The 14179-nt window shown below is 46.1% G+C and overlaps 1 protein-coding gene across 3 annotated transcripts; it reads right to left on the bottom strand.

Moving 5' to 3' along the window:
* Positions 1-857: 857 nt before the first annotated feature.
* On the bottom strand, positions 858-14069 carry LOC102462446 (cytochrome P450 2H2-like). 3 transcript variants are annotated; one of them, XM_006128743.4, is made up of 9 exons: positions 13730-14069; positions 12638-12800; positions 12254-12403; positions 10788-10948; positions 9736-9912; positions 9213-9354; positions 7518-7705; positions 5136-5277; positions 858-3527 (listed from the first exon to the last, which is right to left on the bottom strand). In XM_006128743.4, exons 1-9 carry the CDS (start codon positions 13907-13909, stop codon positions 3346-3348), a joined length of 1485 nt encoding a protein of 494 aa, XP_006128805.3. In that variant the 5' UTR covers positions 13910-14069; the 3' UTR covers positions 858-3345. The 3 variants fall into 3 exon arrangements, 2 of the variants coding, with proteins under 2 accessions (XP_006128805.3, XP_089636153.1); XR_012905751.2 differs by having other exon boundaries at positions 3390-3527; positions 4687-5277; XM_089780027.1 differs by having other exon boundaries at positions 3387-5277.
* Positions 14070-14179: the final 110 nt, after the last annotated feature.

A 14179-nucleotide genomic window follows, 5' to 3' on the forward strand; every position in this document is an offset into this window, starting at 1 on the left:
CTCTTCTGGGAACATGCTCTGCTGGAAAGAGATTGTGTCCTGACCCAGAAGGGGAAGGGAATCTCTGCCAACAACCCACTAACCCAGCCAGACGGTCTCTGAACTAGGCACAAAGGGGGCAGGTGACAACGCCCACAGGGAGGTATGAAAATGGCGACCCTGCCAGGGAGCTGCATGCTGGGGGAGACTTACAACAGGGTAGTAGAGTAACAAGAGGGAACGTAGTGGGAGAGAGCACTCCACATCTCAGGTGTCTGCGCCCAAGTGGCAGGAGAAGTGGGAGGGAAGCGCAGAACTGGGGGAGTTGGTACAAAATGGAGTAACACCTTCCAAAATGGAGTGTCCTGGAGACGTGGTGGGTACATCTCATGGGTGGAGCACTCGTGTAGTGAGTCACGAGTTGTGCTGGAAGGACGGGCAGGGAACAAAGGGGGAAGGGGTTACATTCTACATCCAGAGTATTCACATTCGTTGTGGGGTCCAGCAGGAGGTGAGAGGCAGCAGAAGATGCCCATTCAAGGAGAAACATTTCACCAAAATCTGTTGATTTCCTGGTGAGCTGCCAGAAAACAGGTTTTCTAGAGTTCAAGTCAATGAACGTAGGATCTGTGACCTCAGCCCCGCATGTCACAAAGCACTTCTCAGGAATGTGCTGATTCCAGCACAACTATCTGGTGACCTGCGGAGCGTTCCCCCAGTTCTTTGGCTCCCAGATGCCCGAGACCCGTTGGCTCCAAGGTCACATGTGAGAGCACCACTGAAGCAGAGCCACTGCTGTAGCACTTGTGAGGAAGACCCACTAAGCTGGTGAGGGGGGAGATCTCACATCAGCTTCACACGACACAAAAACGGCACGTGGCTTTGAGAGTCAATTGTACGGTTATTTTTTCATCTTATAATTTATTTTTTAAATGACAGTTACATAAAAATCCAGCAATTTATCTATTTCAAAACAAGGAGCTCATTTCCACAGCCCGCCTCTTCTGCATATGGCCCCATCCATACACTACCCTTGGTCTGCCCTAGGCCCTCCCTCTCCCCACTGTCTCCTTCCTCTCTTCCCTTGTACTGCCTGCCCACCCCGTTCCAGACAGATTCCTGACCCAAAGCAAATCAGGTTTGCAAACACTGGGCATGCAGAACGCAGCTAATTAAGAGCATTGTAGCTGGGCATAGTAAAAGACCAGTGACGGGATGTTTGGGTGCAGTGCGTTGTCCCATTGGCTGGCAATCAGACTATCTACAGAGAGAGTGATGAGTCTGCCCTACAGCCTTAGCTGGGAGCCCGCTGGCCTTTCGCTCATGCAGTAGAGAGGAGCAGGTTCCTGATTGATTTTGACTTCCCGGCATTACACAGGCAGCCTGCACAATGGCCCTTCATTGATCCTGGGGGCGCATAAAGGCAAGCAGCACGTACAGCTAACTGGGAATCTCTGTCCTTTCTCCACCCAGTAAAATAAGGTGCCAGGCCTCCCCCTCTCAGGATACAAATGCCAAAGAAGGAAGAAAATGTCTGGAATCAGACCCCAGTTGAGGCCAAATCAGCATAGAGTCAAGCGGAAGAATCACCTCTCGTCTCTTGCTCATAACATACCTGTTAATACATCTAAGAATGAAGTTTGCTTTTTTTTGCAACAGTGTCACACTGTTGGCTAATATTTAGCTTATGGTCCACTAACCCCTAGATCCCTTTCTGCAGCACTCCTGCCTAGACAGTCGCTTCCCATTCTGTGAGTGTGAAACTTCCTGAGTTGAGCACTTTGCATTTGTCCTTATTGAAGTTCATCCTGTTTACCTCCGACTGTTTCTTGTGCTTGTCCAGATCATTTTGATTTTGACCCTGTCCTCCAAAGCGCTTGCAGCCCCTCTCGGGCTGGTATCATACGCAAATTTTATAAGCATACTCTCTCTTCCATCATCTAAATTGCTGCTGAAGCTACTGATCAGAACCCTATCCTCCAAAGCATTTGCAACCAGTGTTCCCTCTAAGCTGCATGGTAGCATAGACTCAGAACTGCTTAATCAGCACCACCCTCCTTACATGGTGCGCCGGGCCCTTGACTGGGTGGGGCTGATTAATTATCTGGAGGTCTGAGCTGCCCTGAAGGTTAGAGGGAACACTGCTTGCAACCCCTCCTGGGTTGGTATCCTCTGTAAACCTTCTAAGTGTACTCTCTATGGTTTGAATTCCTTAGTTCGAATTACCATTTCACTGCCGTGTGTAGCCGCGGGCAGTTACTCCAGACTAGTGGAATTTAAAAATGGCGACCGGATGGGAACATGCAAATAAAGCCCGAGATATTTAAATCCCGGGCTTCATTTGCAACTTCGAGTGCCTACATTAGCCTCCCTAGTTTGAACTAGGGGGCTAGCGTAGACATACCCTATGTCATCGTCTAAACCAGTGGTCCCCAGCGCAGTGCCCGTGGGCACCATGGCACCCGCTGGGGCATTTATGTGTGCCCTCCAAGTGATCAGGACCAGCCCTACCCAGGGCACATGGCGCATGGGTGGCCCTGCCCCCGGATGCACAGTGCATACGTGACCCCACCCTCCAAGGCACTTGGCAGCCCCAAAAGGTTAGGGACCACTGGTCTAAATGATTGATGAAACTATAGATCAGAACTGGTCCCAAAACTGATCCTTGAGGAACTCCATTCATTACGCCCTTCCAGCATGACTGTGAATCATTGATAACCACTCACTCAGAGTAGCTCCATCAACATTATATTTCTCCATTTCATGAATAAGATCATGCAAGACTGTATTAATCGCTTTACTACAATCAAGACATACCACAACTACTGCTTCCCCCTTATCCACAAGGCTTGTTATTCAGACAGTGTAGTTATCTAAGAAGCGGGAAGGGGTGCCCAGCAGCCAGGCAGCAAGAGAGGATGAGTGAGGGGGCCCAGCAGGGAGGGAGCCCTATCGGGAGGAGAAAGAAAATACAAAGTAAGGAGCCCAGCACCTGGGTCTCCAGAGGGAGGGGTTCAGCTTGTTTCACCATCTCCTGCTGGAAGTGACAGAATGAACTTGCACTTTTGTGATCTATACTGGTTCTGAGGCGGCTTAGGACGATATCTGCCATGCCACTCCCCAGTTTCGCTGGTATGGATACAGGAAGTTCAAGGCACCCAGGAAGCCAAATAGCAGATAAGACCTCCCCAATCACCGTGGAACATGCATAAACCACTATAAAAACTTCTGCTAGCGTGGAATATAGGGAAGGGAAGAGATGTGGCCATCACAATCCCAGCATTCAGTGGTGCATCTGCATCAACTGTGTGTAGATACCACATTCCTGTGCCTACCACACGCACCACTGATGTACTGAGGTAACCTTTACCGGTAAAGAACACAGAGCTCATATGGTTTTGGTGCATTTCCCACAGATGACGTTACTGGAGTAATATCAACATCTTTGGGTTCAACAACGGGTTTCAGGGTGAAGTTCTGTAAAATCGCCGTGAGTATCAAAAAGAGCTCCATGCGAGCCAGGCCCTCTCCCAAGCAGATCCGTTTCCCTGCGTGGAAAAAAAATTTGAGTTCACACGGGAGATCTTTCTTTGCAGCACATTTTAAATACAGTTGTTATGGAAGCAACAGCTCCGGATAAAGGTTAGATGCACACAGAGATTGAATAATGGTCATCCCCTCATAGATCACAAAGGGATGAAAGGGGACCCGAGGAATTGTAACCAGTGAGCCTGGAAAGACACTAGAACTAACTAAATCAAATTCTAAGAACATAGATGATAAAAGATTGATGAGGAATAGCCAAGCAAGTGTGCATATGTCAAGAACAAATCAAGCCCATTCAGACCAAAAGATTTCTACAACAGGGTTAGTGGCCTAGTGGAGAGAGGCCCCTACAAACTAGGGGAATGTGGTCTAGATGAAATTGCTATTAGATAGTTAAACTGTCAATTGTCAAAAAATAAAAAACTTGCTGAAAGTAGCTGTGAACAGTTTGCTTTGAAGTGGAGAGGCACATATAGTGGAGTCCTGCAAGGGTGTTTCCTGAGACTGGCACAGGTCAATATTTTCATGAGTGACTTGGATAATAGAATTCAGTGTGAGTCTCATATTTGCACAACTATTGCATGAGCCGTAGTGGCAAAGCAGTGGTACTGCTGAAAGGGATTAAGGGGTGGATCACACATTAAATAGACAAAGCGTGTGATTTAGTTGCAGAAAAGGCTAATAACATTCTGGGATATATTAGTGGGCGTGAGTTATGTAAGGCACGGCAGGGCATTCTCCTGCTCTGCTCAGCACTGGTGAGGGCTCCACTGGAGTACCCTATTCCATACTGGGCTCGTTACTACAGGAATCGTGGACAATTGGAGAGATTTCGGAGTAAGACAACAAAATGAAAGAGGCTCGAAGATTTACAAAAGCTGATCCCTGGACCAGTTGAGTCATCAGAAATGATGACAGAGCAGGGACACAATATAGAGACTTTGGATACTCTAAGTGCTGTTATAAGAGGATGAGAATCAATTGTTCGCCTTGTCCTGACGGTAGCACAAGTAATGGGCTTACTCTGCAATCAGGGAGATTTAGATTAGAGAAGAAAATTAAAAATAGGGTTAGTCAGATTCTAGAACAGGCTTGCCACAGAGGCTGTGGAATTCCCACCACTGAAGGGTTTTAAGAAGATGGTTTTAAGATGGTACACACCTGTCAGGGACGGTTGATATTTACGTGGTTCCACATCAGCTGAGGGGGCTGGACTTCAGGAACTCTTGATGTCCTTTCCAGCCCTGTATTTCTGTGCTCTCTCTGCACATTATTACGCAGCTGGCTACTGTAGGTTTGGTATTCCCTTCAACATTACTGTGATATGCACCTTTGATCACGGATTCATTTACACCAGACAGACACCACACAAAGCAAGACAGGGAGTTTCCAGGCAGGGTGTAGAGAATGGAGTGTGTGTCTAGTCCAAACACTCACTTCAGACAAATAAGCGGGAAGTGGCACTCTTGCAAAGACTGACAGATGCTTTCCTAGCATGAGAGACTCTGCTTCACAGGCCACCTGAAAACACTGCGCACAAACCAGTCTGAGAGCGACCAGGCAAAGCTCAGAGATCAGTCTGGATCTGAAACAAAACCAGCTTCTTTTACCTGCAGAAAAGGGCATGAAGTAATCACTCTTCTTAAAGGCACCATTTTTGTCCAAGAAGTGTCCCGGGTTGAATTGCTCTGGGTTTGGAAATTCCCTGTTGTCATGTAGAACTGACTTCAGTGAAAGGAATATCGTGGTGCCCTGAATTATCAAATGCAGAGAAAAAGTTTAGTTGGATACTCAACAAAAGAGAGAAGCTTCCAAAATTCCCTTGACTGTGGGACTGATCTTTGTTTTTCAACATTTTATTGAATTCCCTCAACTTCATGCTTTCCGCGAAACAATAAATACTAACATCTCATGAGCAGAGTGAATCACACTGAACTGCAGTCCACCTTTCATTCTCCTCACAGACGGAGATGGGATACACGGGGTGATTTTGGGCAAGTCATTTTCAGTCTCACATCCCTTGTTGCTGCATCTGTAAATTTGGGATAGCGATACTACCTCCTCTGTTTAAGGTGCCATGAGATACAGGAGCTACATTTTACTATTACTGAGTGTCTCTGACCTAAGAACATAAGAACGGCCACACTGAGTCATCTAGCCGAGTATCCTGTTTTCCTTCCACAGCCAATGCCAGGTGCCCCAAGAGGAATGAACAAAACACAGAGGCTATGTCTAGACTGGCATGATTTTCCGGAAATGCTTTTAATGGAAAAGTTTTCTGTTAAAAGCATTTTTGGAAAAGAGCATCTAGATTGGCACGGATGCTTTTGCGCAAAAGCACTTTTTGTGGAAAAGCGTCCGTGGCCAATCTAGACGCGCTTTTGCACAAAAAAACCCCGATCGCCATTCTCGCGATCGTGGCTTTTTTTGCAAAACAAGTCTGAGCTGTCTACACTGGCCCTTTTGTGCAAAACTTTTGCACAAAAGGGACTTTTGCCCGAATGGGAGCAGCATCGTATTTCCGCAAAAAGCACTGATCTCTTACAGTAGGAAGTCAGTGCTGTTGCGGAAATTCAAGCGGCGAGTGTAGACAGCTGGCAAGTTTTTCCAGAAAAGCGGTTGATTTTCCGGAAAAACTGGCCAGTCTAGACACAGCTGGAATGAACAAGTAATCCCTTTCCTGTCACCATTCCCAGCCTATGACAGAGGCTACGGACACCATTCCAACCCTTCCGGGCAAAAGCCGTTGATGGACCTAACCTCCATGAATTGATCTAGTTCTTTCTTGAACCCTGTTAAAAGTCCTGGTCTTCACGACACCCTCTGGCAAGGAGTTCCACAGTCTGACTATGCTCTGTGTAAAGAAATACTTGATTTTGTTTTTTGTTCAATCTGCTACCAATTAATTTCACTTGGTGACCCTTAGATCTTATGTTATGGGAACAAGTAAATAAAGTTTCCTTACTCACTTTTCCCACACCAGTCATGATTTTAGAGATCCCTATTGTATCACCCTTCAGTCTCCTCTTTTCTAAGCTGAGAAGTCCCAGTCTCTTTAAATCTCTCTTCATATGGGACCTCTAATCATTTTTGTTGTCCTTTTCTTGAACCCTTTCAGAGGCCAATATACTTTTTTGAGATGAGGTGACCACATCTATACACAGTATTGAAGATGTGGGCATATCATGGTCTTAAACAGAGGCAATTGGATGCACCCTGTCTTATTCTCTGTCCCCTTTTAAATGATTCCTAATATTCTGTTTGTTTTTTGACTGCCGCTGCACAGAGTGGATATTTTCAGAAAACTATCCATAATGACTCCAAGATCTCTCTCTTCAGTAGTTGAGAGTTAAATCAGCAACACACCCCACATGCGAGAGAGAAGCTGCAATAAAGGAATTATTCTGAGGAAGGCCTATGAGTTGTGTTACAAAGGAAGTCAGAGTAGATGACCACAGTGGTCCCTTCCGGCATTCTATCTCTGCATACTACTACTTATAGAGCGAGTTAAGCAGAAGCTACTGAAGATGGACATTTTGAAAGCAGCCGGTCCAGAGAAATTGCCTCCAAGAGTTTTAAAAGAGTTGACCAAGAGTGTAAGCTTCACTCTGTTAAAAATAGCATAACCTTGAATTGTAGGGTTTTTTGGTTTGTATTTATATTGATCGGCTAGCCGTCAGTTCCAGAACTAAGCAAAGGTTGGGAGGGTTCACAATCTTGACACGTATCATTACTAAATTCATACTCTAGTTCACGTTGACATGCAGGAGCTGGGCTATGAGACCCTTCTGGAAGGAAGGCAAGGCCTGAACACTTCCAACTCCTGTTCTATTTCATGCAGAGACTGGGAGGGATTCAACAACACCTGGTCCATGACTGATAAATCAGTAAACACATCCACCGCGCCAATCACATTGAAGGAATAGTTTGAAATTAAACAGAGAGAAGAGTGAACAAACTTGGCCTTTCACACGCACACGTTTAGAACTGACCTTGGGAATCACGTACTGCTTGAGATGAACATCTCTAGTCACAGCACGCGGGACACCTATAGGCGCAAGGACAAGGAATCTCTGGATTTCATGTACCACGGCATCTGTGTAGGGCATCTGGCTTCGATCCGCCATGCTGGGGCTTCGTCTTCGGCCAATCACACTGTCAATCTCTTTGTGAACTTTCTCTGTCGCCAAATGAATGAGGTTTAAAATAATGATAAATTCCTACAAATTTGCCCACCGCTGTGTCACCCCCGTCTGCACTGGGCATAGTCCCGAGCACTGGCTGAGCTTTGAGTTCCACAATCCTGACACTGGCAAGCTGATAACTTCGGAACATGCGATGACTTTGCCAGTCCACCCCCCTGCAGTGGGAAGGTGCCTGTTACGGTCAGAGCAGGCACAGCCTGGTCAGTGTCAGCCGAGGCTCCCCCCACTTTTTGGTCTGCCCCCTGCCTGGGAGCATCAACTCTGGTCTGGATCTGAGCGAGGAATTCACTCCCAATGGCCCAGTCAGCCCTTGGGCCCTTTGCTCAGATGGTCAATACAGGCACAAGACTGCCCGTTGCAATGGGGCTCTTCGGATGAGAACTCCTGCCTGCAGGGGCCTGGGGCAGGAAACCCCCCGGACCGATCTTCTACTCACTTCCCTTAACTAGCGAACCACAACCATGTGGTAGCAACATGGGTCACTCACCGCCAGGCCAAGCCAGAGGTGATCTGGTGACTGAAGGGGACACACTGTGTATCCATTTTTTGCTCCGTGCATTCCTCACATCTCCCCCACAAAGCTCAGCAGCTTTCTTTCAGTGATTCCCTTTTACATTCCAGTTGCTCCCGATGGAAAGCTGAGGTCGTTATTTTACTGCTTCTCAACCCCAAAATAATAATTCGTTCTTTCTTGAATATGTCTGTTGACCCCTGGGATTTCCCTGCAACCCTCCAATTTCCAGTTTTCAGTGATTTGGCCAGGTTGTTACTCTTAGAACTGGTCTCTTTACTCACTTCCTTAATATTTGAGAATGCTCTTGAAAATTACTGTATTTAGAGGGCAATTTTTGAAATAATTTGTAAGACTTATAATGTCATATTATATTGTCATGATAAAGAATCATCCAATTGGGCCATTGTACAGATGGACTCGTGGTTTTTAAACTGTAAAACAAAATAGTTCCCGGGGGGGGGGGGGGGGCGGGAAGCTTCTTGTCTGGTCATCTGTAAAGGCAAATTGTGTAGTTAAATTTGTTCAATATGTAAAAACTTTACGTCTTTAGTACATTGAACTGAAGTGTGTTTTCATTTGTTCTGGAGAAATATCAAAGGTATTATATAAAAAGATTATAATGGTCAAGACTTTATTTCCAATTGCTGAGTACCTTAATAGGAAAACTAAACACAACTGGCATTGAAAAATTGTGGTAACATTTTTATCTACTGGAAATACACCTTCAGCATCTTGGAGATGGTAGGAAAACCATGATGGCCAATCTTCTAATTATCACTTTTTTGTCTTCCATGTTTAAGCTAATGCAAATGTGAAGTTCTTTTCTAGTTGGTTGGTTATTCCATGAAAATCTCAGAGTTCTCATGTGCCCAAATAGCTCTTAGAATCATGGTTAAAGCTGCTCCCTTCCAAACATACCACAAACATTCCCTGGGTCCGCCACTTTGAGAGCACGTGTGTGTTGTTACCTTGAATTTCTGGGAATTTGAGGAGAACCAGGAGTCCAAAGTATAGAGTGGTGCTGGATGTCTCTGTTCCAGCAACAAATAAGTTGATTGTGCTTCCTACCAAACTTTCTTCTGTAAATACCGAATCGCTATTCTTTTGCTCCTGAAAAACGATTTGTGGAAGATGTTTCAGATTTGACTGTAAAGCTGTAGGAAACATTCTTATCAGGCCATAAAAGAGTCATCTTCCACCCAACAGTGTTGTCATAATTAAGATCCCCACATAAACGGTCTGGATCACTTCACATGACAGTGGAATTGGTGCTATGCCTTCGGCCTTTTTGGTGTAACGGTGATTTTTTTTTTTAAACTTCATAGGAAGGAGGAGAACAGAGCATTATAACATACATTCCTTGGGCACAAACCATTTCTCCCCTTCGGGTTTTCCCACGGCCATGTCCTATGCCATTATTGAACAAATTAAACCCGATGAGATGCGCAGCTCCCACCACAGTAGTGGGGATGAACTGCTGCCCTCACTTACCTCTTGGATTTTGATGAGGAAAGCATCGATGAAGTCCCGAGGACAATTGGGATCCAGAGACACTTTATGCACGTTCATTCTCTCCCCAACAAATCTTCTTATCTCCTCAAAAATTTTAAATAGCCTTTGGTGAGGCCCAGGGATATAATCCATGAGGGTCGGAAAAAAACTATACAGCTATAAAGATTGAAAGAAAAACACGAGTTCATTTATCTGGACTCAACAGAGAAGAACAGTGTTCACCCCGATGACACACCTACAGCCGTAGAATTAAATTCTTCTTGGGTGCCTTCTAATCAAAATCTATTCAACAGCAAGCTCCAAGTCAGACTATACAACAGAGATTAAAATTCCTCATAAAAGCTACACGAAGGTTTAGTTACATCAGCTAGGACACACTCCATTTTTTTCCAACAAATCAAACGTCCTTCTCCTGAAGAAAAAACCCACAAAAGCACCCAGCCTTCGCTCCTACAACAGTTTCTCTTAGGTAGCAGTCCACCATTGTAAACTCTAAAAGGAAAATATGCAGTAGACTTCCTGAAGTGGAAATTGCAGGGCCAGATTATGTGGTATGGTAACTTCATTTCTTTGGTCTGAATTACATCAGCAGAATGTTTGGCCCTTCACTGTGCATTTGGGGAGGCTTTCAGAGAAGAGGAGAGAATGTAGGGGCTGGGTATGAAATGGAGGTGAAAGGAAGTTTGCTGTGGAGGTGAGGAATGTAATTACATTCATAAAGCCAATTATGATCGGTGTTGGTATCACTGTATTTATTGGCGATTTCCCTGATTTTTGCCATTTGTGTTGATAGACAAAATACTCAACAAACCGAATTCTGAGATGAGAATGTGTTTTGTAAGGGAATTTAAACTACCCTCAGAAAGAAGTTGGTGGAGTGTCAGTTTGGTTGTAGCAGTAGTCCAATGAAAAAATGAGGATGATTCTGGGGAATCTGATATAAAAATGTTTAGGGAAAATTAATAAAGTCAGAAATCTCCACCTCCTCTCTCTGCACAGTCGATATGAACACAACAAATCCCTCAACATACCACTATCCAAGGATCCTGCTGGACTTTGCCATTTTCCAATATGAGATTAATTAAAGTAACAAAGTTCTCCTCTTCATAGTCAAACCGGTCCCCGAAGACGATGGAGCAGATGACATTGGAGACTACCTGGGCGAGGAGGAGGCTGGGGTCAAAGGGCTGCCCTGGAGCAAACCAAAAGTAAAACAAGTCAGTTTTACAGCAATGATGAGGGGCTATCAGTCTCTGTCTGAGTGACACCCTCCTGTCTTATCTAGGGTCCATTTCAGAGAACAGATCCCGATCCATCAGGCACGCAGGCAGGTGGGGCAAAGCAGGAAGGTTCCCCAGGGCACAGCAAAATAGAAGAAGTTGGGGCTCTCAGATGGCAGTACAGCATCTGCTGGAGTCCAGCACCTTCAGATCACTCCCAGAGAGCCAGGTGGAGTGTGCTGGGTGGCGCGCAAGGGCTCCCGGTGGGACGATAGCACAAGCCCCTGTCGCACGAGGCCCCCTGACTTCTGGGGTGCCCTGTGACCCATTCACAACGGAGGCTGCCCAGTGGCTGTGGCTGGGCCCTCACTAGCGTGGTGGTACCACTATTACCAGTTGGCACCAGGTGGAGTCGCTCTCACTCTACTTTGCTGACACCTGGAGATGTGTGGAGACCCCCCTGGAGACAGCTGCCGGAGACAGGTGCTCAGTGTCAGATGGATAGAGAAAACGTCACCAGGGAAGCAGCCTAGGGGAAGGGGAAGCAGAAACTGGTGGGTCGGGGATGGAAATGGAGATGGCAGGAACGCGCCTGGACCAAAGACGTGGAGTAAGACAAGACAGGTGCATGAGAACAGCCCAGGCCAGAGGCGAGGCAGCAGTTCAGCAGTGATGTGAAAAGGCCAGAGAGGAGCAGAATGTCTAGTGATGAGAATGGCAGCGGAAGAAGCTGAGCCGGCAGTAAGAGGCTGGCAAAGGAGGAAGGCTCTGGGGAAGTCCCCGTGCTCCGCATGCCATGGAGCGGAATGAGAAACAAGGGAATGAGAGTCCTTTATGAAGCCCAGTGTATTTCCACGGGGGTTTCAAACATTCCCACGGGGCCCTTCACTCTAGAAAATTGGTGCCTAATGTGCATCAGATGTGGAGCTGGGAAGAAAATGAGAATTAGCAAACCATAGGAATAGGTGGCTGCGAACCCAGCACACTGGAACTAACCCTCTCTAATGCAGCTCACTGTGTCAGTGTCTACACACTCTAGACAAGCATTATGCCTTTGTGCTTTGGTCACATCACAGGGGACAAATGTGACAAAGCAGCAACCACAAGGGTTCATCTCTGGCACCTTTCACCCATCCTTTCCTATGACATTAGGCTGCTGTCGGGGCAGCTCACGGCTTCCATTATAAGATGTTAGAACCAAACAAACAACATCATGAAAAGCAAAGACTAGAGTTGTCTTTCTGCTCAGTGTTCAGTGGACAAGAAACAATCCCCACCGTGCGTGTTTCTGAGTCTTTCCACCAGAAAACGGGTTTCCTCCTGGATCCGCTCCTCAATGCTTTTCTTCCCCATCCCAAAATCTCTCAGAGTCGTGACGGCAAATCGCCGGAGCTGTTTCCACTGCTCCCCATTGGCGAAAGCGATACCTGGAGATGGGTAGAAAACAGGTATGTGGGAAGGAGGCCAGATGTTGAGGCCGGTTTCAAAAAACACCCAAACAAGCCAAAGATTTGACTTCAAATTCATTGTCACTGTGACTGTGCTCTCTGATTTTCATTACTTATTAACAAAACTCTGGCACTTTCCCTTCTCTTTTCTTAGCTGTTTTCTTGCCATATAAACCATATCAATTCTGTGCGCAGACGTTATTTCAAACGTACCTGATCCCTTGGTAGCTGTCTCAAATAGCGGCATTCTTCCTCTTCCACTGAACTCTTCCCCGAGATTGATCAGAGCTTCCTTCACAACCTCATATCCATGCAGCACAACAACCCGCTCGGAGCCCAAGTAGATCGTGAACATCGGGCCATATGTTCTACTGAGCTGTAAGAGTTGAACAAAAAGGCCAATGTGTGTTAATTAAGACCCACTTCTTAAAGGGGAAGAATGGGGGAAGTGGGGGAGTAGATCAAATGACACAAGCCCTTTCCTGCCACTCAGCTAATACTGGCCAATTCTGACCACTGATCACTGCCCAGACATGGCCATTTCAGCCACGATCCTCCAAGGTATTTAGGAGCTTCACTTCACTGATTTCCTTGAGAGTTAGGCACCTACATGCCTTCGAGGTCTGGGACTGCCTGACGTTTCAGCGCATCATGTTGTTAAACTCATGTATTTTAAACATGTTTCCCTATTGATGTGTGTGTCTGTCTGTTTGTTCCCAGCATAATTCTGTTACAATTATAACAAGCACCTGCATTAATATGGGGGGTTTTAATAGAGATTTCGAGCATTACGTAAAAATGCCCCTTCAAACTTCACAGAAATGCTGCCAGCATTTATTCAGTCATGTAAGTTGGTTCTATGCTGAGCTGCAGTCTCTGCCTAACGTTCATTTTGTGACATAGGCAAATGCCAATAGAGCAAATTTACAGATGGGAAATGAAGGCAGAGAGAGGATACATGATACACCCAAGGGCACACCTAGAATCTGTGGCAGAGGTAGACAGAGACCTGAAGGCCCACGAATGCCAGTTCCTTATATAACACACTAGACCTCTGAGCCCAGCCCACGACAGCTTGCGCTCAGGGCAGTGCAGCTGTGGAGGCACGCTGGGTTACCTCTGAATAAAACACTAACCTGTCACACAAGCAAATCATTTACATCTGCAATCCACAACTGATTGTTTTATGCAGCAGTAAGTTGGGCATTTGAGCCGACATGGCACTGCCACCAGGCTGGGTTTGAGCTAAGGTGAGCTAAATGCCTGCTACCAACCCAGCAACGGATACCAAGAGAACACCCTTACCTCTTCTATATGCAGGGGCAAGCTCTTCTCTCTCAGCTGCAGCATGTTCCCAACGAGGGGGAAAGCAACAGGCCCGGGCGGCAGCTTCCCACTTCCAGGCGTCTTTCTCCACGTGGAGAGGAAGAGAAGGCAAGAGACACAAATGACCAGGAACAGAGTGGTTGCTCCCAGCGGGTCCATTGTCGGGTGTAGGAATGGCTCATGGGGTTAACAGGAATTATTTATATTTCAGTTGTCTCCCTTTTTATATTCTACACAGACAACGTGGATGCAAGCAATTAACCAATAGGAGCTAAAAGTTCTACTGTGGTAACGAGATAAGCTCTGGACTGACAAACGTAACTGATCAGTGTGATTCTGGGAATGAAATCATTTGAACCTGTAATAATATCTCAACTCGCCTTCCCCTTGTGTATTGATTGATGGAGCATGATGTTTAATCCTATACAG

This window comes from Pelodiscus sinensis, chromosome 8, assembly GCF_052426305.1.
Source record: "Pelodiscus sinensis isolate ZL-2025 chromosome 8, ASM5242630v1, whole genome shotgun sequence".
Taxonomy (NCBI): domain Eukaryota; kingdom Metazoa; phylum Chordata; order Testudines; family Trionychidae; genus Pelodiscus; species Pelodiscus sinensis.